Here is a 23,564-nt window from a genome sequence, read left to right on the forward strand (position 1 = left end):
AGGATGTGTTCATGGTCATTCTTGTTAGTTATGCTTTAGCTGTAGCTATTCACAATATGGCTTGCAGACATGTTTGTAGCCCTTCTGCTACATTCTTTAGGTGTTAGCTATTCTGAGCCTCTGCTGTTCAGAAAATAAAATGTGCCTATCTGAGGAACAAGCTTTGGTTTGAATAATACCAAATTCGATCCTCGTAATCAAGGTTTCAAGTTCAATCTTTTGAATATAAAGCCCTAAAGATATCAACTAAATTCTCTCACCAAAATTAATCATTAACAAAACCTCTAAATACTTGGTACTAATTACATAGGTAAAAAAAAACTGCTAATGATAAAGACATGAGCTTTAGTTAGACTATTTTATCTTTCTTACTACTCTTCAAACTATAAAAACTATCAACTAATTTCTTCCCGAACTTCTTCAATTATTATTTTTTTATTTGAGAACTTATTCGCCAAGCTAAACCTTAAAGTCGCCTAAAAAATAGAGTTGCAGTGAATTGTTTCTTTCATGATAAAAACTGTAAAAAGGAAATAAAATTTCTTTTCAAAATAAAAAGAAATCAAATTTGATGTCCTACTCAATAAAAAAATTGACAAATAAGCACTGAGAAAAAAAAATCTTCCTTTTTTTTCCTTATTTAGCTGGAAAGAAAGGCAAATTACATACCTCCACCAGCACCAGAGTCAGTAATTAGTAAACACTATCCTTCTCTCACAAAAAGAAAAGGTGCAGAGGCAATTACCAAGACCAAGAACTTCTATCTGGCAAAGAGGAAGAAGTATACAGAACAAGGCACGATTGGAAATATTGGAAACAATTGCAATTCAAGCCTGGCTTAGTAGCACTAAAGATTGGCTATTCAAGCCCTCAAGAAGATACCATAAAATTTTACAAATTGCCTTGCATGATAAAAAACAAACATATTTATTCTTGCATCACTGATAATCACTAGCTCAAGGACAATGTACGGAGTGCATTGCAATAACCATTTCTGAACACAAATATTAAGGATCAATCATATAGTGCCCTTGCAAGTTATATCCATGTATGCGAATTGTAACCAAGGAAGACAATGAAACACAAAGATTACACATGTAGAAACCAATTAGTCAAGGCTGGATTGATTCAAATTTTGTTGCATACATTTGGATCCCTTAGAAGGAGAATCAAATAATAAAGAAATACCTGTCTTTACATCTAAGATAAGACAGCATTTATCTTTTCTTTCTTCAAATACATGAATAATGTCATCACTCCTTGAATGGTGACATATTTCCTCAACAATCAACTGCACCCCTACTGTCTTAACAATTTAGAATTAGTTCAGATAAGAATAATAGCCTCCCATCGGAAAAGGGACCACAATCATCATTCCAGCAACTTACCTCTACATGTTACAGCCTTAAGAAATAGCCAAATCAAATGATCCCAATTTGGCTTCCTTGTTTTCTGCATAACAAATACACAAGCAATCTAAACCTTCCTAACTTCATTTTCAATCAAGAATTTTGACTTCCCTGTCTAAAACCAACCCATAGCAGAAATGAACAAAAAATTAATTAGAATAAATCAAAATCGAAAAGAAAATCAAATCTCTAAGTCCTAGCTGGCTGAATGCCAATAGCACTGCTCACTACCACTTCGCATTTATCCCATTCCCATTTGCTTCTGCCTCCTCATCTCTACTATCTTCCTGTGGGAATTAGAATGCAAATCACTACGAAAAGTTGGGCTACTAGCAGGACGGTATTCAGGCACAAGCCGACCAGACTTAAACCTAACCCCACATGCATTACAAAGTGTTTTTGGCCCAAGGGGACCTGCCCTCCACTGTGGAGTTTTTTCAGCTCCACAGTGCTGACATTTCCTCCCAATTGGTGAGATTTTCATCCCTTCTTCTGCCTTGGAAATTTCATTACTTGGTTGTCTCCACCAAACTTGCTGACCAGAGTTTTCGTCAGCAATGCCAGGGCGACACCGACTGCGCCTCTTGCTACGAGCACGGACTGGAACCTTAAGGTGATCACAGCTGTTTAAGAGGGAAATACTGTTACTGCTGTTATTACTGTTGTTACTGCCTGTGCTGTCCTCAAGTACTGGGGTTGTTACTGGGGTTGATTTTTTTATCTTGGCTGTATCAGGTTGAATAGATGATAAGTCAACAAATGTTTCAACAGAAGGAAATGCATCTTTGTTGGATAGCCATTCAAGCTCCTCCTCCACAAACTCCTGGAACATGAAAATGGGGGCATGTTTCACGTCAACACAGGCATCAGATCAATGCAATTAATCATAGATGAGTAGTAACCTATGGATCAAGAAAATAATGTCCACACAGTTTTATTTTCTTATAAACAGAGGAACATATGTGATACAGAACCACACCAAAAAAACAAACAACAGAAGAGAATAGGTGAAAGAAATAAAAGATAGCTCTGACATTTATCTGCAAAAGAAAAAATACAGCAAGATAATCAATCCTACTGCCCAGAGCTAGGCTCCTTTAGAGTAACCAACAAGGTTCTCTATTCAACAAACAGCAAAGCAACCCCACTTCCCCTTCTCTCCACATCTGATACTAATAACAGAAAAGTATCTCTCCTCTAACTAAACACTCTTCTAATCAGACCACGTTATTATCACCACTCTTCTTTCTCACATATACCCTTCCCCATCTTGAATTGTGCTTCACTTCTTGGGATAGAGCCTCATTGGCCCCATTTACTCTTTGGGCACCATCAATATCCTCCTCTTGTAGAACTGTCTTGTCCTCAAGACTCAAGCCGGGAAATTGACTTCTAAGAGAAATCTCATGCTCCCAAGTTGCCTCCTCTGCTGTTTTTCCTTTCCAAGGAACCAACCACTTGTTAACTCGTTCCCCCTCTTTATAATACTTCTTGAAGCTAATATAAATTCCGGCTCCTTGAGTTCAACATTTTCATCTTCTATACCTGATGGTAGTTCGTCTACAGTTTTATAATCACACACTGCCTTCTTAAGCAAGGACACATGGAACATCGGGTGTATTCCCGAAGAGGGTGGTAATTTCAAACGATAGGCAGCTACTCCAATCTTCTCTAGGATCTCAAAAGGACCTTAGTACCTTGCACTTAGCTTGGGGCTGATTTTACTCATCATAGTGTTGAGGATGTTATTTGAGCTTAAGGAAAACCATATCACCAACCTCAAAACTCCTTTGTGTACGGTGTTTATTGGTCTGCAGCCTCATTCTGTCCTGTGCCCCCGATAGATGCTTTTTTAATTGTCTCAAAGCTTCATATCTATCCATGAGCTCTCTTTTAACAACTTTGGCTCCTACTTCCCCTTGTACATATAGTACTATTTTAGGGGGTTCACACCCATAGACAGCTCCAAATGGTGTGGTACCTATCGAGTCATGAAATGTGTTGTTGAACCAAAATTCTACCCATGGGATCTGTTGGAAGTCCCACCATCGACTAAAGATAAAACAATTTCATAGTATATAAATAGGGTGCAAACTTCACCTTACAAGCTAGTTTTGTGGGGTTGAGTTAGGTTTAAAGTTCACTTCTAACATGGTATCAGAGTCATAGTTAAAATAAAAATGTCTAGCTTAGTGAGATTTCTTGAACATTCTGTTCCACCCGCTATTGGGTTGCTAACTGTCAAGAGCAAGCTGTTACGATAGCCTACATTAATTGTAAATTTTTTATTTATTGCGTTTTAATTAGTTGAGATTTTGTTTTAATATTAGGAAGATTGTAATAAGAATAAAATCCCGTAGTTATAGGGATTTATTCTTTCTAAGTATATGGTCTGTTACATATGTATATGTTTAAATAGGTCAATTGACCTAATAATCATCAATAAGGAAAAAACAATTATTCCCTTCTGTTTACAAGATGGTATCAGAGCTCCTGATCCTAGGAGTCTCTGACCATATCCCAAAACAGTGAATCGCAGTTGTCACTGCTGTGCAGTCTTTACCCATTCTGTTTCACCGCTGCCTCTGTTTTTTCTTTTTTTTTTTCCCACTGCAGCCTTCAACGCTGTTTTTATTTATTACTGCAGCCCATTGCTGCATCTTCAAGCAGTCTTCATCACTCTGCGATTGTCTTCCTGCAGCCTTCATTGCTGCACTTTATTTTTCCCATTCCTTTATTCTTGCTGCTATGGCTGAGGCAGTGAATTCTATCCCTGATTCAGGTGACAAATTCGTCCCTAATAATGGAGAATTGCAGAATATTCACTCTGCATACAGATTCAACGGAAAGAACTATCTTAAGTGGTCCCAACTTACACGAACCATATTAAAAGGCAAAGGCAAGGGCAGTCATCTTACAGAAAATCCTCCTAGTGAAACAGAAACCAGATTCAGATCATGGGAAGAAGAAGATTCAATGATTATGGCGTGGCTTTGGAATTCTATGATACCTGAGATTAGTGACACGTGTATGTTTCTAAACTCAGCCAAAGAGATTTGGGAGGCAGTCGAACAAACCTACTCAAAGGCTAAGGATGCTGCCCAAATATATGAAGTGAAGGTAAAAACTGTGGGAGCTAAACAAGGCAATAAATCTGTCACAGAATATGCTAATCAGCTCAAGTCCTTGTGGATGGAATTGGATCATTATCGTGTGATAAAAGCAAAGTGTTCAGAGGATTCAGTTCTACTCAATGAGTATATTGAGCAAGACCGTGTATATGATTTCCTGGTGGGCCTAAATCCTGAATATGATCAGGTTCGGATTCAAATTCTAGGCAAAGAAAGAGTTCCAAGTCTGAATGAAGTCATAGCCATTATCCGAAGTGAGGAAAGTAGAAGAAATCTGATGTTGGAAATTCCTACTGCTGAGAGTACCGCAATGAAGGTAGAAGATGGAGCGGCAATGGTGGTTAACCAAAAGAAGAATATTTTTCCAGCAGGGGAAAAGAAACAAGAAGAAGTGTGGTGTTCTTATTGCAAGAAACCACGTCACACAAAGGAGAAGTGTTGGAAACTACATGGGAAACCACCAAACCGAGAATGGGGCAGCCAAAGATTTCATACCCAAAAGAGGGGAGGCCAAGGACAAGTAAATTCTGTAATCGGACAGAATGAAGAGATGGGGCAACTGAATCACGAAGAAATAGAAAGAGTAAGATCCTTTCTAAGTAAGATGGACAAGTCTACAGGTATGTGTACCTTGATACATTCTGGTAAGATTCCATATTCTCTTGGCTTTAATGTTTCAGATACAAACTTTTCACACTCGTGGATATTAGATTCAGGAGCCACAGACCATATGACACCTCTACCTATATATTTTTCCACCTACTCACCCTGTCCTAGCAATAAAAAAATTTCTACAGCTGATGGAACGCTTATAACTGCAGCTGGACAGGGAGAGATCCACATAAACCCATCCCTCACGTTAAAAAATGTCCTTCATGTTCCTAAATTATCCACTAACCTCATTTCTATTCAAAAACTTACAAAGGATCTCTGTTGTACTGCTATATTTGACAGCAATATGTGTATTTTACAGGACAGGAACTCGGGGAGGACGATTGGACGTGCTAAAGAATGGAATGGTCTCTATTACATAGAAAATCCCAATTTGTCTACCAAAAGTCACTCTCTTGTTACAGAATCTGCCATGACCGATAAAGAAAAAATTCATCTTCACCATTGTCGGATGGGGCATCCTTCATTTCAAATTGTAAAAACTATCTTTCCCTCTTTATTTAAAACATAGATATAGGGAGTATGTGTTGTGAAGTTTGCGAGTTAGCCAAACATAGACGTCTCCCTTTTCCTATTAATAATAAATTGAGTGATCAACCTTTTTCTCTTGTTCATACTGATGTCTGGGGTCCTGCGAATATTCCAACTTTTTCAGGTGCTAAATGGTTTTTAACTTTTATTGATGATTGTACTAGAGTTACTTGGATTTTTTTATTAAAACACAAATCTGAAGTCAGTTCCATGTGTATAAATTTTGTCTCAATGATCAAAACTCAATTTGGTGTCACCATTAAGAAAATCAGATCTGATAACGCCAAGGACTATTTTAACATAACTTTAAATTCTTTTTGTCAAAAAGAAGGTATTATTCATGAGTCTTCGTGCATTCACACACCTCAACAAAATGGGGTGGCTGAGAGGAAAAATGGGCATCTTCTAAATCATACCAGAGCCCTTCTTTTTCAAAATCATGTCCCCAAAAATTTTTGGGGGGAAGCTATTCTCACTGCCACATACCTAATCAATCGTTTACCCTCAAAACTTCTAAATTTACAAAGTCCTATGCAGGTCCTGTCCTCATTCTATCCCCACATAGAGTCCTCAAACAAACTTCAACCTAGAATATTTGGGTGTATAGCTTTTGTCCATGTTCACAATAATGAAAGGGGAAAACTTGATCCTAGAGCTGTCAAGTGTGTTTTTGTAGGTTACTCAAACACACAAAAGGGTTATAGATGTTACCACCCTATATCTAGAAAATTTTATGTGTCTAGAGATGTTACCTTTCATGAACATAAAAGTTATTTTAAGGAATCTCATCTTCAGGGGGAGAGTATAACAAAGGAAGATGAACCATTAAGGGAAGATGAGCTTCTAATATTCTCAAGACCTGAAATTAATCCTGGTGTGGTGAACATGGACAGACCTGAAAATAGTCCAACTCAACCTGAAATTGAAATACAACCAGAGACCGAAACTACTATCACCAAAACTCAACCTGAGATTGAGCCTCAACAAATTGAAAGCCAATCTGAAACTGAGATTACTAATGGTAGAAAAATTGGGAAAAATTTGGTGTATTCAAGGAGAAAAACGAGGTCCATTCCAGCTTCTAGTCATGTTCAAGAATCTAATCCGGTACCACTATATGAGGTAACATCTACTAGTCCTGTAAATTTGTTTAATGAATGTGATGCTGGAATTTTGGAAACCTCAAAAGTACAGCAAGAAAACCTTAGCCTACCCAATGAGCTTGACCTACCTATTGCTCTTAGAAAGGAAACCAGAACATGCACTAAAAAACCTGTTTATCCTTTATCAAATTTTCTATCCTTCACACAGTTCTCTCCTACCCATAAAACTTTCCTTACAAATCTGAATAACATATCCACACCATCTTCTGTATCTGAAGCATTATCTAATAGAAAATGGAAACAAGCCATGGATGTTGAAATGGAAGCGCTGAACAAAAATAAGACCTGGAAGCTTGTTATCTTACCTAGAGGGAAAAAGGCAATAGGGTGCAAATGGGTATTTACTGTGAAGTATAAAGCAGATGGAACAGTTGAACGATACAAGGCGAGGTTAGTGGCTAAAGGATTCACACAGACGTATGGAGTGGATTACTTGGAAACTTTTGCTCCGGTTGCAAAAATGAATACGGTCAGAGTCATATTATCATTAGCAGTGAATAATGGTTGGGACTTACAACAATTTGATGTAAAGAATGCATTCCTACACGGAGATCTTGAAGAGGAAATTTATATGGAGTTACCCCCAGGTTATGATGAAATGGCAGTCTCAGGAACTGTATGCAAGCTAGAAAAGGCCTTATATGGATTAAAGCAATCTCCTAGAGCATGGTTCGGTAGATTTTCTAATGTGATGACAAGTTTGGGTTATAAACAGAGTCAGGGAGACCATACTCTTTTTTTCAAACACTCAGTTTCAGGGGAAGTAACTATCTTGCTGGTTTATGTAGATGATATTATTGTAACCGGAGATGACAAGAGAGAGCAGCAGAAGTTGAGTGAATGTCTTGCAGCAGAATTTGAAATAAAGATACTAGGAAAACTCAAGTATTTTTTGGGAATTGAAGTAGCCTACTCTAAGAAAGGAATCTTCATTTCTCAACAAAAATATGTTACGGATTTGCTTAAGGAAACCGGCAGAACGGCGTGTAAACCAGCAAACACTCCGATCGATCCGAATATGAAATTAGGAAGTATGGAAGAGGATGTGGCTGTGGATAAAGGAATGTATCAAAGACTTGTAGGCAGGCTCATCTACTTATCCCATACCAGGCCAGACATTGCTTTTGCTGTCAGCCTAGTAAGTCAATTTATGCACCAACCAAAAGAGGCACATTTGCATGCTGTATTCAGAATTATTCAGTATCTAAAAGGCACTCCAGGCAGAGGGATTTTGTTCAGAAAAAACCAAAGCCTAAGTATTGAATCATACACTGATGCAGACTATGCTGGGTCAATTGTGGACCGGAGATCAACCACTGGATATTGCACATTTCTTGGTGGAAATTTGGTGACTTGGAGAAGTAAGAAGCAGAATGTCGTGGCAAGATCAAGTGCCGAAGCAGAATTTAGAGCCATGGCTCAAGGAATATGTGAACTTCTATGGCTAAAGATCATCCTAGATGATCTGAAGATAAGATGGGAGAAACCTATGAAATTATACTGTGACAATAAATCTGCGATTAGTATAGCTCATAATCCAGTACAACATGATAGGACTAAACATGTTGAAGTGGATAGGCACTTTATTAAGGAAAAATTGGAAAGTGGGTTGATTTGTACTCCTTTTGTATCTACACAAGATCAACTTGCAGATATCCTTACTAAAGGTCTACACAATATTACGTTTGAAGATATTGTATCCAAGTTGGGAATGGAAAATATTTATTCACCAGCTTGAGGGGGAGTGTCAAGAGCAAGCTGTTACGATAGCCTACATTAATTGTAAATTTTTTATTTATTGCATTTTAATTAGTTGAGATTTTGTTTTAATATTAGGAAGATTGTAATAAGAATAAAATCCCGTAGTTATAGGGATTTATTCTTTCTAAGTATATGGTCTGTTACATATGTATATGTTTAAATAGGTCAATTGACCTAATAATCATCAATAAGGAAAAAACAATTATTCCCTTCTGTTTACAAGACTAACGGACCACCCATTTCTAGTCCCATGCACGAGATGTATATACCTCGGAGTGAGGGAGTGTGTTGGAAGCCTCACATCGACTAGAAATAAAACAATTTCATAATATATATGCAAACCTCACCTTACAAGCCAGTTTTGTGGAGTTGAGTTAGGCTTAAAGCTCACTTCTAATAGGATCCATGTAACCCACTCCTTGTGTTGGTATGTAATAAAACACCGCAAATAAGTTTCAAGACATCTATTAGTCCCTTCTGTCTATCCATCCAATGGAGGATGATATGTTGTACTCATCTTCAACGTAGTCCCTTGCATTTTTGAAAAACTCCTTCAACATGATTTCATGAACAGTGGATACCTATCACTCACCACTAAATTAGGAATGTCATGGAGCCTCACTATTTCTTTTACAATCATCCTAGCAGTGTACATTAGTGGCACAAAATGGTTGTATTTAGTTAAACTGTCCACAACCACCAATATAGCTTTGAATCCCTTAGATCTCAGTAATCCTATAAAAAAGTCCATGGTCAAGTCCTCCCAAACTCTCTCTGGAATTGGGTGTGGCTGCAGTAGTCCTCCTGGGGATACAAAGATGTATTTCTGCCTTTGACAAATATCACAGGCTTGGACAAATTTGAGGACACCATTTTTCATCCCCTTCAATACAGATTAGTTACAACTTGCCTGTATGTGAGATAAAAAGTGCCTTGCTTATGGAGACGCAAGACACTCTTCTAACAGTCTTGGGATCCAATGAGAACTCTCGCCAACCACTAATCTTCCCTTGTATAGAAAAACTCTACACTTATACGTGAACCCAGTGGAGGCCTTATCATTGTTTCCTTGTTGCAGCTCCTCTATCACTTTCCTCTTTTTATCATCTTCAAGCACTTCCGTCACCAGCTCTTTGCAATCTAGCCAAACAAGGGTATATATCATACTCTTCAATTTGGTTCCTCAACTTTTCTCGACAAAGCATTCGCACCTTTATTCTTATTTCCAAGTTTGTACACTATCTCAAAATTAAAACCGAAAAGTTGTCACCCAGCTTTGTTGAGTTTCGTTTGTAATTCTCTGTTGCAGCAATTAAGACTCTTCTGGTCTGAGTAAACCTTGAATTTCCTCCCTATTAAATAGTGTCTCCAATGTTGAATGGCTAGAGTAATAGCCATTAACTCCCTCTCATATGCTGACTTAGATATGTTTTTGGGGCTCAAGGCTTTGCTGAAATACGTCACAAGTCTTCTATCTTCCATTAATATTGCCCAAATTCCAGCTCCTGATGCGCCACACTCTAACTCAAATTCTTATTCAAAATCTAGGGAAGGCATGCGCCACACTCTAACTCAAATCCTTATTCAAAATCTAGGGAAGGCATACTACTAGTGTTGTAGTGATTTTTCTTTTTAGCTCTTCAAATGCCTCCTACACTTCATCTCTCCACCCAAAATCATCCTTTTTTTGTCAAATTGGTAAGTGGTCTTGCAATTTTACCATAATTGCTAATGAATTTTCGGTAATACCTAGAAAGGCCAAGGAATCAACAAACTCCCTTCACGTTTTTTTGTATGGGCTAATCCACTACACTACTAACTTTTGCTAGATCAAAGTAACTCCATGAATAGAGATTATGTGACCCAAATACTCCATCTTCTCCATGTCAAAACTACACTTATCACAATTGGCATATAACTGATGTTGTCTCCCAAAATTTCAAGCACCTTAATTAATTGTTGCAAGTGTTCTTCCCATCCCTTGCTATAGACAAGAATGTCATAAAAAAAAACCAGGACTTCTTTTCTCAACAAGTCTCTAAATCTCATTCATGAGAGATTGAAATGGTGATGGTGCGTTCATGAGCTCAAAAGGCATGACAAGATATTTGTAATGGCCTTCGTGAGTCCGAGACCCTGTCTTGTGTATATCTTCCTCCCTCATTCTAACTTGGTGGTATCCCGATTTTAAGTCCAATTTTGAAAAATACCTTGCACCACGTAATTCATGTAAGAGTTCCTCAATAACCAATATGGAAAATTTGCTAGGAACAATGGCTTTGTTGAGGGCTCACACATTCTCCACTAGTTATTCTTTTTCTTCACCAATATCATCAGGCTGGAGAAAGCACTTTGGTTGTGACGTATATGCCCTACCACTAACAACTCATGAACCTGTCTTTCAATCTCATTTTTCTATGATACATATAACAATATGGCCTGATATTAAACGATTCTTGGCCATGTTTGAGAATGATTCTATGTTCCCTTGCTTGGATAGGAGGTAACTCCACAAGTTCCTTGAAAACATATGTTAAATTCTGTAAAATCCCTTCTAAAGAGGTTTGTTACCCTAAACTCAAAATCTTCTTCCTTGGACTCGGTTCTTCACCTACTATTCCACAAATAGCAACACAGTGTTTCTTCTCGGGATACCCCTTTAAACACCTTGACCCCTTGAGGCATCTTTATCTTCATTATTTGTTTCTTCCAATCCACAATCATCTCACCCAACGTGATTAGCTAGGACATTCCAAGCACCATATCAATGTTTTACAAATCAAACAAATAAGCATCAAGGATGAACACCACTGCTTCTACTTCAATTATGAGTCCATTACAAACACCACAACTCTTCAAAAGATGTTTGTTCCCTAATAGAATCTTCATGTCTTTGGTATTTTTCCACTTCCAACCTATAGCTTCAACGAGCTTTCTAGAGGCAAAATTGTGCGAAGCCCCATTGTCAAACAAGATAAAAAGTGGAAACTCATCTACCCTCCCCTTGATTTTAAGGGTTTTGGGTACTTCCTTACTTTCCACTCCCAAGACCTTCAAACTAATGGCGTTGCAAACCCCATCTATTAATTCATCACATATCATTATGATTTCCTCATCTAAAAGGATGATTCTCAATTGCTTGATTGGACATTGGTGCATTGGACCATAAGGCCAACCACACTTAAAGCATAATTTCGTCTAACACCTGTCCAAGTGATCTTGGTAGGCCAGGTGTCACACCCCTTTATCTTTAGGTCCATTACTATTTTTATCATTATAGTCTCCCTTCGTACTTAGGCCAGGCCAATTCATACCCTCACTTGCCCCAAATTGCCTTGTAGCACCCGAGATGTTGGACCCGAATCTATAGCCTGAATGGCTTCCTCCTTTTCTATGTGTGACTCCTTTTCCTTGCCCCCCCTTTGTGAGGTCTCGACAACTCTACGTCAATAGCCCTGGCAACAATCACCAATCTAACCTTTGCCATAGGATTTGCAACTGTAAACTACAAATTCGTGCTTTGATTTCATCACAGAGTCCATGAGTGAAATACGAGAAATATTGTTCTTCATGAAGCTTGGGTACTTGTGCAATTAAGCACTCAAATCGACTTATGTACTCCCCCATGGTTTTGTCTAACAAAGGGTTATCAGTTGATCAAAGAAACTCCCTTCTCCCATTCCACCATACTAGCAACTCTTCCTTCAGTTCATCCCATCCCATGTCAGACAGTGTAGTAGTTCAATAGAGAGTTGAAGTGTATAGTTCCTCCTTCCATGCACAGTTGAGCAAGGTTCACTTTAACGACTTCACTTGTTTCTCATACCTTGAAATAGATCTCAGCTCTTGATATCCAACTTGCAAGGTTTTCCCCACTAAACATTGGAAGTTCTATTCTTTTCACTAATTGACGAAACTCGCTGAGTTCATCACCTTTTAAGGATTTCAACCAAGACGAGTTCCTCCCAGAGTTTTTAATGTTTTTTGCACCTTTCAAGCCAACAGAGCCCTCTCGGAACTCGTTTATCCTTTTACTAAAGATGCAAGTCATAAGCTCCATCAATTTTGATTGATTATCCATAGCTTTGTTCCTCATTAATTCCATCACATTTTGATTCTGAGTCATTCGAATATGAATCTCCTCCATTACTGCTTTCATCTTCATCAGTTCTTCCTTGACGAGATCAACCTGTGATTCCATTGCAACTATATATGTTGTTTCTCCTGGTTCCCTTTCTTCCTTGGTGACATTCACTAATCAATGAAGGTTATCCGGCAGGTCGAACTAATTGATACATAACCACACCCCAAAAAACAAACAACAGAAGAGAATAGGTGAATGAAATGTAAGACTGCTCTAATATTTATTTGCAAAAGAAGAAAATACAGCAAGATAATCAATCCTACTGCCCAGAGCTAGGCTCCTCTAGAGTAACCAACAAGGTTCTCTATTCAACAAATAGCAAAGCAACCCCCCTTCCCCTTTTTTCCACACCTGATACTAATAAGAGAAAAATATTCCTCCTCTCTCTCCTCTAACTAACCACTCTTTTAATCAGACCACACCATTACCACGACTCTTCTTTCTCACATATACCCCTTCCCATCTTGAATTGTGCTTCACTTCATGGGCTAGAGGCTCATTGGTCCCATTTACTCTTTCGGCCACCATCAATATGGCTCCACAATATGAAAACCTTGGAACCACAGTAATCATTACACGTATGTGAAGAGACAGAATAAACTGTTGATTTACCAATCTAGGATTTCCGATACAATTATGCAATAGAAATAAGTAAAAATCTCTCAGCACCATTTAATATTAAAGTACAGAACACCTATCTTTATTGAAGATGCATGGAGGAAAACATAAGTTTCACTAGCTGATTTGAAATTTCAGAAACCCCAAATCAGATAAATAGCACTACTAATCACAACTATAAGTGCCCACCGGAACATTCTAACCGGCAACAAAAGCTGCATCCTAATAAAACAAGTTGACAGCCAATTAGAAACCTTTTATACTCACTAAAAGATATCCCATGTATCTTCTGCAATTCACTCACCCAAGCCACCAATTCAAATTCCAATTTCAACTGATTCCAATCAAACCATATATTCATAAATTGTTTCTCTTTTTGCATCATTGAAGCACTGACAAGTAAAAAGTCAAAACTCAAAAACCAATATAATCTATTTTTTCATGGGCCATAAACATTCCTAAAGAGATCAAAATAGGAATATCAAACTTACAGAATATGAATGGTTCGGATCCTCTGGTACCAATGAGTTAAACAATGATGGATTGCCACATTTTGAGTTAAGTGAAGGACAGGATTTCCTGTGTTTGTCTTCGTCATCATCTTCCTCACCTATGTCCAACGAAAAATCCAAGAGGTCATCCACAGAACCAATGGTCTCCATCCCTGGAAAGAACAACATATTTAAACCTAAGAGTGCATTTATAGAGTTATGAAATAAAGGAATAAGTAAAATATGTAAAAAAAATATATAAAATAGTGAAGAGAAGAGCATTCCGTACAATACAAGTATGCAGTATAAGAAAGTTCAAATAATTTCTAAATGTTTAAATGACAGCATTAAAGCCACAAAATAAATCAAGTCAGACTATACAATCTTAAAATGTCATGTTTACACATTTTATCATAAACGCTCTTCAAATTTGATGATATCTGTCCTTTAGTTAATTTAAATTTAGAGACCTCGAAAGATATGACTGCAAAGTAAACTTTTCATCATGGAGCTCCCTTTCTAGGAATTTTGGTGAGCATTGAGACTGCTGCCCTACCTTGGAAAAACTTTTGCTGGCTTGTTGAAAAGGTTAAAGGTTTTAAAAAAGTCTGCGACCACCATTTTGGCCACAACGTCAAGGATTTTAGTTGGTTTGTGCAACCACGATTGTGGTCGTATCAGTCACATTTTTCCACAATTTCCTGCAATATCAAAAAATATCAAGAACTGCAATTGCAATTGCAATTTAAAACCTCCACAAAAATAAGGCGACTATATTTCGCAGAAGTTTGCATTGCACACCATCCGGTGCAGAACCACAGCCTCATGAGGCTCTTTTATGTAACATGTGTTAGTCTGGTTCTAGATCATTTTCACACATTTTCTTGCAAGTTTTTACTTGGTTTTCTTCTTATGAAGTATGGACATTATCTGGTTAAGGTCGCACCTGGACCCAGTACTAATTTTTGATAACTAGCTTGTCAATGATTTTAGTACAAGTAATGAGGCTAAACTTTTATGACAGTCTGCAAGCTCTGCTACCATTTGCTGCATTGGTGGAGTGAAACACCTGTATTTTGAAGGAAAATTTCACTAACCTCTGCAATTGGTTCTGAATTAAGAATGAACTATGGGCTTCAATTAGGCGTAAAGCATTGTGCATGTTTATGTCATTGTTCTGGGGATTGTGCAAATTTTTGACATTTCTTTGTTCCAGCATAAACAGAGTTATGACAAATTATATATATATATATATATATATATATATATATATATATATATATATATATATATTTATATACATCAACCCAATGATATCAAGTCACACATACTGCAACCTTTCAGGGAAACCCACAATTATTTCATGCAGAGGGAAGCCACAAATTAAACATGAAGGAAAAATAAAAAAATGAAAAAACAACAGGGGAGAATAAGGGTTGGGAGAAACTATTATGAGAAACAAAACCATGAGTATGAACCAAAACAGCAAAAGACTAAGACTTACGAGCTTTTCAAGTTGAGTGTACTTGAGTTGTTGCAGTAACAAAATGTGAGAGAAGAAACCCCAGGAGGAGTTGAGTTGGGAGCGAGAGAACAAAAGATGGTGAGGCACGTGTAGGGATTAGGGAAGACTCATATGGAGATTTTTATTATTGCATATTTGTATTTTGTCTTTTTTTTTTTTGGAGATAATATCTATATTTTATTTTATTTTCAATGATAAATAAATTCAGACAAATATTTTATAAGAAAAAAAATCTTTCTTAATTCTATTTTATTACACTCCCTCTCCTTAATTAAGAAATAATTATGAAAGTTAGAATATGCTTAATTTTGTAAACAATATTATTTTCCAGAAGTATTTTTATTAAAAATAATTACTTCAAGGGTAAATTAAACAAAATAGTATTTTCAGTTTAAAGTTTAAATGGAAGGATATAGAATATTTTGAATTTTGATAAATGATTTTACCTTTTAGAAATCTTCTTAAAATGTATATAATCTTCACAATCAAATACTTCTATACAAGGAGGATTGCTTTTGGTGATTACAATGTACACATTTTACTCTTACTATAAATTATTTTATTAATTATATTATCCTTCACTACTTTAAGAATATTTTGTATGAATTTAATAATTATTTTATAATTATTAGATAATAAGAGTATTAATTTTTTCTCTATAATTATAAGATAAAAGTAGACAGGAGTATTTGTTTCTACTGGTAATTATTATGTAATTATTATGTCATTAATCTATTTTCTCCAACACATAAATTTAATTTTGTATGTAAAGAATGGTTGCGTATGTTAATGAACTTGTAAGTAAAACTTACAAAAAAATATATAATATTCATAGGTTTAAACTTTATCTCATACAAATATTACCCATATCTAAATATGACATTATTACTTATTCAATACTTTTATAACTTTTAATAGATTAATCAAAGTATAATAAGTTTAACTATAGTTTATAATGAATTAAATTGCATTCAATATGTTATTTATTATATATTTTGTAATTAAATATTAATTTTGACTTTAGGTATGCATTACCGATAGATTCTATATTATTATATTATTATGTTCAATTATGGTTAACTTCTTTAAATATATGTATGTTTTCTCTATTAAATCTTTAAATTTATAATAATAATATAATATAATATAATTAAATATAATGAAATTTGTTCTTATTGAAAGTGTGCAGGAAGATTCGAACTATGGTCAAAATGTCGGTGTGAGTAAAGCTTTATCTATAAAAGACTCTCTGATCTTTAAGTAAGTAAGATAATTTTTATTTGGAAGTGTTTAAAAGTGAAAAAGATAAATTACATATCTGAGTTACGTAGAGAAAAAAGGTATATAGTCTTAATGATTGTGTCTAACTCTCTTACCTTAATATTAGGCATAATATATTTGCTAGATATTGTGATCGTGGTCCCGAGACTAAAAGAGGAGCGAAGACTTGGTCCAGTAACTAAATAGAGGGATTAGGTCTTATTGGATAGCATTCATTGTTGGGCCAAGTACGTACAAAATTGAATAAAAAAATGACAAACATTAAAATTTATATTATTGTATTAGTTTTTTCCTAATACAACATTTTCTTCTTATTTTCTCCTTCATTATTATAGCATTTAAACATCTTTTATAAGCTTAATTATTGATTTAGTCTTCTAATCTGTCACTTTGTTTATTTTGGTTCTTTATAATTTTTGCATTCAATTTAGTCTTCTAATCTTTTACAAAGATCAATTTGGTATTCTTATTATTTTTTATTTAATTTAGTTCTCTCTTTTTAAACGATCCAATTTTGTTCATTTCAATTTAAGACCAAATTAGTAATTAAACTTAATTACAACTTATATATAATTTTTTAGAATTTATACATCAAATCACTCCACCTAAGTGTAAAAATTGAGTATTTAGGTGCAGTGTAAAAAATAAAATAATTTGAGTATTTAGGAGAGTGATTTGATGTATAAATTATAAAAAAAATATTTTAACATGTATATATAAATTGTAATTAAGTTTAATTACTAATTTGGTTTCAAAACGGAAAAAACAAAATTGGATTGTTTCAAAAAATAGGAAGACTAAATTGAATAAAAAATAATAAGAGGACTAAGTTGAACCTTTTAAGAAAATTAGATGACTAAATTGAACCAAAAAATAATGAGAGGACCAAAATTAGAGATGTCAAAACAGGCCAACCTGACCCGATTTTGGCCCGCTTTATACGAGCCGAACCAGGCTGGCCCGGAATGGTGAAACGGGTTGAACTTTTGAGCTCGGCCCGCGGGCTGGCCTGTCATTTTTTTCCCATATGTTAAATGTTTAGTCCAAAATCAGATTTCAAGAAAATTATCACAACAAAAACAACCTTGCAATATATAATATAACTGATCACAAAACAAATAACCCTACAATATATAAATGTACCACTAGTGACTATACTGCATTAATAGAATAGTCTATCAAAAACAACTTAAAATTACAAGTCATGGTGAAATTCTCGTTTCAAAAAGGAGACAAGCAAAACTCATATTCATAGAAGAGATTATTTCAGTTGTTTAATGTTTGCAATTTGCAAAGGCACCGACGACTAGTTGTACCACTAGTGACTATACGTTGTGAATTCACCATCACTACTTCTTCTTCCACTCCAAAACCCCTTCACACCTCGCCATCCTTAAACCTAGCATAATTGCACCAATTCAGAAAACAACACATTATATATTTTTATATAAACTAATGAAAGACGTTGTCTCGCTGTCTACGAAATTGAAATTGAAATTGGGGGAAAATTCAAGCAACAACAGCACAACAATTACGATTCATAGAATGGGTCCAATCCAAACAAGGGCAAATCGCAACAACAACAACCACACATACACTATAACCTCCAATTATGAAAACGAATTTTAGGGTTATGAGAATCATAAATTTAGATCACAAATCGGAAAAAAAGGAACCAAAACGCAAATTACGAACAAACTTGTCTTCGTAGTGGTCGTGGTGGTCGGAATCGTCTATGAATCGCAGTCTGGTGGTGGCTCTACGTTCTCCGTGCACGGCGCTGCATTCTCTCGCTGCTGCCCTGCCAGCGACGTGGTGGATGTCACGGTGGTGGAGAAAGGAGACGTCATGAATGGCCTGCACTCTGCCTTCGTGTTTCTTGGCCAGCGACGTGGGTGGAGGAGAAACACGGGTGGTCTCTTCTGGTTTCCCAAAACGTGGGTGGAGGAGAAGAGAAGAGAGTGTGATGTGAGGAATGAATGTCTAGCAGAGTAGAGAAGAGAGTTCAAAAAAATTAAACACACCACCCATCTGCTGCACTACACGTGCTTTTATGAATCATTAACTCATACGGCCCACAAGCTGGCTCGTTTTGGCCCGCGGGATGGCCCGACAGGTCATTGGGCTTGATGGGCCGGGTTATCTCAGGTTGGTGGGCTGAATTTTTTGTCCTAGCTTATGTTTTTTTTGTTGAACTGGCGGGCTGGCCCGTTAGGCCCGACCCATTTTGACATCCCTAACTAAAATGAACCAAATTAACAAATTAGAGTATTAAAACACTAATTAAATCTTTTTTTATACTATGTATGACATGAGCATTGAGTATCAAGTTAGATCATTGTTAAAACATATTTCGAGCTCTTTTCTATAGGATTTCCATTAAATGAAAACTACTAAAAAAATCATCTTACTTGTCATTTTTTTTAGAAAGTTTTTACTCATGAAACATTTAGAAATTTTGTTATGGATATTAATCTGAAAAAAATATTACCAAAGTTTTTTAAAAAAAATATTTTACACAAAATTCTTGAGAAATTTACTGTAATTTTATTTATTTTATTTTGCTTATTAAAATAAGCAATAAAAGGGACAAATATTTTAAAAATTTTCATGTCTAATATTTTAAAATTACAGGGATTTTTTCATTTTCTGATGAATATTTTTTCCTAGAAAAATAAAATAAAATATAGATTATTTCTCGTTATGTAAGTAATAAAGAACAACATTCAACCTCGCTCTTTCGTTCTTTCCATAACTCGTATCGGAATCGAAATCCAATAGAGAGATATCATGTGAGAATGATTGAGAAGTGAGAAACCATCGTCGATGGAATTCGAAGGCAATAACGTCATTTCTAAACCATTGCAAGCTCTACTCGAGAGACTTGAACTTTTCGACCAGGAAGACGCTTTTGCCCTCTAGTATGAGCTCTCCCCGAGGAATACTAATGCAACCTTCTCGTCAAGGATCGTCAAGACATTGAGGTAATTTACTTTCCACAATCGAATTCCCTCTCTTTGCATTCTTTTAAAATCTTGAGTTTCAGAGTCACTATTGGAGTTCGTTGCATTTATTAGTTTTGAATATTTTATTTTGTTTTTTGTTTTGTTTAATTATTGTGTTCCATGTTGCAGAATTTAGATGTTTCTCAAACTTACCAGATTCGATGATCGTCGTGATCTCAAGGTTTTGATGTTAATTAGTGATTTAGTGTTTGTTAATTAATCTAATTGATTTCTTCTCTTCATGTGCATGAGTGTTTGTTAGTGATTATTTGTTTGCCTCCTGTGGTTGAATTGTGATTGCTTGCTAGGGTTGCCGCGAATTTGTAAATTTCATAGTAAATTACCCATGAATGTATTACCTACTGATAAAAAATCGCAGGAAAAACAGTAGGAAACATTTTTCTTGTAAATTTTTGTAAGAAATCCGCAAGAAAAATATCCATGAAATTTGGAAAATTCTAGTAGTAGAAACATTATATTCCATTTTATTAGAAGATGTAGTATGCACATGTGCATTAATTTTGAGACTTGTTTTCCTTTCATATCCTATACTTGATTCATTAGGGTCTCCTTAATTTTCTTATTATAAGATCTATCTCACTCATAATATAGTGGAATAGAGTTTTTTATAGAACTTTTTTTGAAAAACATTTTTAAGTTTTTATCCATGCTTATCTACTTTTTGCCCATTTTGGTTTATAATGACTTGATTTCTTGTACTCGTAGTAGGTCCCCTTTTATTTGCAGCCCTTGTATTCCTAGACACATGTTAGAGTGTACCTTTGACAATGTTTCCTACACTAGCACAAAAAATGACTTTTAACATTTGTCATTTTTTTTGTTTTTGACGTTTGTCCAAACCCCAACGTTGTATTGAGTGACGTTAAAATTGATGTCGGAATCAAAACCTGACATCCTTTGACGTTGTTTGTAGTCAGTTCGACTTCTCTTAACGTTAGTTATGGAAAAACCCCGACGTTCAACTAACGTCATTTGGAGGTAAAAACAATAGTTTTTTTATGTCAATCGTTGCAATGACAGAAGTCAAAAGGTGCATTTTTTAATTTTTGTTGTATTAACAATTTTCCACACCTAAAAAGCAGAAAAATTCCAAAATAGTTCACAAATATTCCAGCAAAGTTTTGGATTTATAGTTTTAATTCATATATAAGATACGACATTAGTATTACATTATGAAAACATTATAAAAAAAGCATTTTGGGGCCTATGAAGAGGAACCTCGTGTCCAACACCTCTTATAGTTTGTTAATGATAGAAGTTGCACCAACCTTGCCACTATCATACCAAGTGTACCAATTGATGATGGTAAATACTTCAAGGCATCAATTGAATATCGAGTAGTTGTCATTGGAACCACAACATCACTGTCTCCACTACAGCCAAATATCAAAGATAAAAAGCTTCAATTGCAAAATAATTAAACAAAATACTAAGTAATGAAGATGTGTCCTATGAATAGGTATTGGAAATAAAAATCTAATAAAATAAAGTTTTTAGTTTGAGTTTTTTATTTTGGTTTAGGTTCTTTATGTTTTATCTCTATAAAATCTGAAATAAATGTTTTTATTCCTTATAAAATATATCAATTTTAGTTTTAATTTTGTGAAACATCTTTTTTTTTTTCAATTTTCATCCCTTCAAAATTTGAAAGTATTATTAATCTCTAGTATACACTTCAAGATGAACAAGTAATATTAATGATATAGTCTAAAGAATTTTGAGATACTTGTAAGAATTTTTGAAGTATTAATGTTTTTATTTAACACGTATGATGCATATATTCATTGTAAGTGCTAAAATTAGTTTCAAACATGAAACTCATGTTAGGTAACATTAGAGAGTTTTTCATCTTGGATTTGGCTATTCTTCAATGGGTTAAAAGCAACATGGTAAGTCCTTTTTATTTTCCTCTCAAATTTTTGTGGTGTGCCATTCAAGGAACACTGACAAATTTTTTTAGAATAATGCACCTATACTATCTATTTGTAAGTAGATTCTTCTCTATAAGCTATAATTAAGAGAAGATAAACGGAAAATGCAGGTACATATAAACCCATATTTAGACACCAACAACAATAAGTTTTTGATATATAGGAAGCATAGATAATAAAGAATCAATCCAGTAGTTCCCAACAATATCATTATTAAGAAACACATTTTAGATCTAACTTATAGTAAAAAGTAGAATAGGCCTTAAGAAAACAGTTCAAAAATTGCACATAAATGATGAATACTTGCATGCCTTCCAAATTTACTACCATTAAAGTTCTTCTCTAAGTCAACCCTGTCAAAACCCTGCATGATTTACACACAAATATAAGTGAAGCAGCATAAACACCAATACAAAATAACACCACAGTCCCATTGATGCAGACACAGTAGAATCAAGATAGTGTGGCCATAAGTTCAAGCATTTGAATGTTGATAGAGTTAACAATAGTTGAAAAAAATAAAAATGATAAGTCTAGAAAAACGATGAGTTATCAAACAAAATTAAACTAACCAAAATGTTGGAATATAAAGATCCATCGTAAATGTTTCAAATATGCTGATTGCTTTCACCGAAGATCCATCAATAGGTTCTAAAGGTCTATAGCAAGGGTACGCTGTGCAAAAGTAGATACAAAAAAGCTAGTCATATGGGGACAAAGAGCAAAACCAAGGACCAAGGACGAAGTTGAAAACTTTGAATGGGAGGAAAACAAAGCCAAACTAACTTGCGGAGGTCATCATCGCCAACAGGGAGGAAAACATTAACTTATGCAAAGGAACAACGTAAGGTTTCTGTTTTTGCGCTAGTTTAAGAACCTTTTTGACACCGGGGAAGTGGGGCGCCGACGTTAAGTGACGTAAGGGGAGAGGGGCGCCGATGTTAAATGACGTTAGGGTGTTGGGGGCCGATGTTCTTTTCTAAATTACATCGGTGTTTTTACAAATATGACGTTAAGTAACGTTTGGGATACATTTAGTTGATGTCAAATTTGACCCTTTATTTACAAAATTGTCACCGGTCATTTTTGACGTTGAGCTTCTCGTGGGCAGACGTAAAATAGGTGACATTGTAGGTCTTTTTTGTATTAGTGCTTATATATGACACATAGAAGAATATGTTATTTTTAGCGTTAAATTGGTATTTATATTTTTTATCTTCATTTTAAAGTTGGTGAAGAATAAGACTGCCATTGGCTTAATAAGGGAAAGGCATCCCATATTTTACTACATCCAACATATCTATTTGATTGTATTCCAAAAATAATATCGTTCTTAGCTTTTAGTAGTCATATCTTTTTCTTTAAATAGGAGTGGATAGTTGATGGCTTGTCAGTTGTTTTCCATAGAGTCTTTTCTACAATATTGTGCCTTTTGTCCTATTAAAAGTTAGCCCAAAGATTACCTATAATACCAACAAGGATTTTGCCAAGCCTGTTCATATGATATCTAATCATATAGATGGTTGTATCTAAGATAAAAAAAAATTTGATACTGATGTAAATTCAAATCTTCATGATTTAACATTTAACCAAGATCCTAGTGTTTTAATTTCTCAATTTCTACACAAATTAAGATAAAGAAAAGACAATTTTTCAATCATTGACTCAAATCCATTGTTGAACTGAATGAATCCCACTGAGTGAATAATATAAAAGATTATACTATTTCACCCAAAGTCATTAGTTACGTCCAATTCTTTCTTAATATAACTTCTTAAGATGTTTCATTGATCAACTCAATGATTATAAGTACATAAATCACTCTTATTACAATGGGTATATAAGTCAATCCTAGTTATCTCATCTTAATCTATCCTTGAA

At 35.1% G+C, this 23,564-nt stretch overlaps 2 protein-coding genes and 1 long non-coding RNA gene across 5 annotated transcripts; 1 reads left to right on the top strand and 2 right to left on the bottom strand.

The window, feature by feature from the left end:
• Positions 1 to 1,098: 1,098 nt before the first annotated feature.
• On the bottom strand, positions 1,099 to 15,547 carry LOC114191970 (GATA transcription factor 1). 2 transcript variants are annotated; one of them, XM_028081451.1, is made up of 4 exons: positions 15,425 to 15,541; positions 14,477 to 14,621; positions 13,921 to 14,093; positions 1,099 to 2,232 (listed from the first exon to the last, which is right to left on the bottom strand). In XM_028081451.1, exons 3-4 carry the CDS (start codon positions 14,089 to 14,091, stop codon positions 1,651 to 1,653), a joined length of 753 nt encoding a protein of 250 aa, XP_027937252.1. In that variant the 5' UTR covers positions 14,092 to 14,093; positions 14,477 to 14,621; positions 15,425 to 15,541; the 3' UTR covers positions 1,099 to 1,650. The 2 variants fall into 2 exon arrangements, with proteins under 2 accessions (XP_027937252.1, XP_027937251.1); XM_028081450.1 differs by lacking the exon at positions 14,477 to 14,621 and having other exon boundaries at positions 15,425 to 15,547.
• On the top strand, positions 3,532 to 6,709 carry LOC114191969. 2 transcript variants are annotated; one of them, XM_028081448.1, is made up of 2 exons: positions 3,532 to 5,184; positions 5,514 to 6,709. In XM_028081448.1, the coding sequence occupies exons 1-2, from the start codon at positions 4,158 to 4,160 to the stop codon at positions 5,546 to 5,548; spliced, it is 1,062 nt and encodes a 353-aa protein (XP_027937249.1). In that variant the 5' UTR covers positions 3,532 to 4,157; the 3' UTR covers positions 5,549 to 6,709. The 2 variants fall into 2 exon arrangements, with proteins under 2 accessions (XP_027937249.1, XP_027937250.1); XM_028081449.1 differs by having other exon boundaries at positions 3,534 to 5,160.
• A 2,252-nt stretch (positions 15,548 to 17,799) lies between the features above and the next one.
• Positions 17,800 to 18,743, bottom strand: LOC114190792. Its single transcript, XR_003605850.1, has 2 exons — positions 18,422 to 18,743; positions 17,800 to 18,125 (listed from the first exon to the last, which is right to left on the bottom strand). It is a non-coding gene; the product is annotated as an uncharacterized LOC114190792 (long non-coding RNA).
• Positions 18,744 to 23,564: the final 4,821 nt, after the last annotated feature.

This window comes from Vigna unguiculata, chromosome 7, assembly GCF_004118075.2.
Source record: "Vigna unguiculata cultivar IT97K-499-35 chromosome 7, ASM411807v1, whole genome shotgun sequence".
In the NCBI taxonomy this organism is placed as follows: Eukaryota; Viridiplantae; Streptophyta; class Magnoliopsida; order Fabales; family Fabaceae; genus Vigna; species Vigna unguiculata.

Coding starts and splice junctions, on each gene's coding strand:
- LOC114191969 (XM_028081448.1), top strand. CDS start 4,158: ATGGCTGAGGCAGTGAATTCTATCCCTGATTCAGGTGACAAATTCGTC. Junction 5,185..5,513: donor GTGTACCTTGATACATTCTG/GTAAGATTCCAT, acceptor TGTATTTTACAG/GACAGGAACTCGGGGAGGAC.
- LOC114191970 (XM_028081450.1), bottom strand. CDS start 14,091: ATGGAGACCATTGGTTCTGTGGATGACCTCTTGGATTTTTCGTTGGAC. Junction 2,233..13,920: donor ATCCGAACCATTCATATTCT/GTAAGTTTGATA, acceptor TTCATGTTCCAG/GAGTTTGTGGAGGAGGAGCT.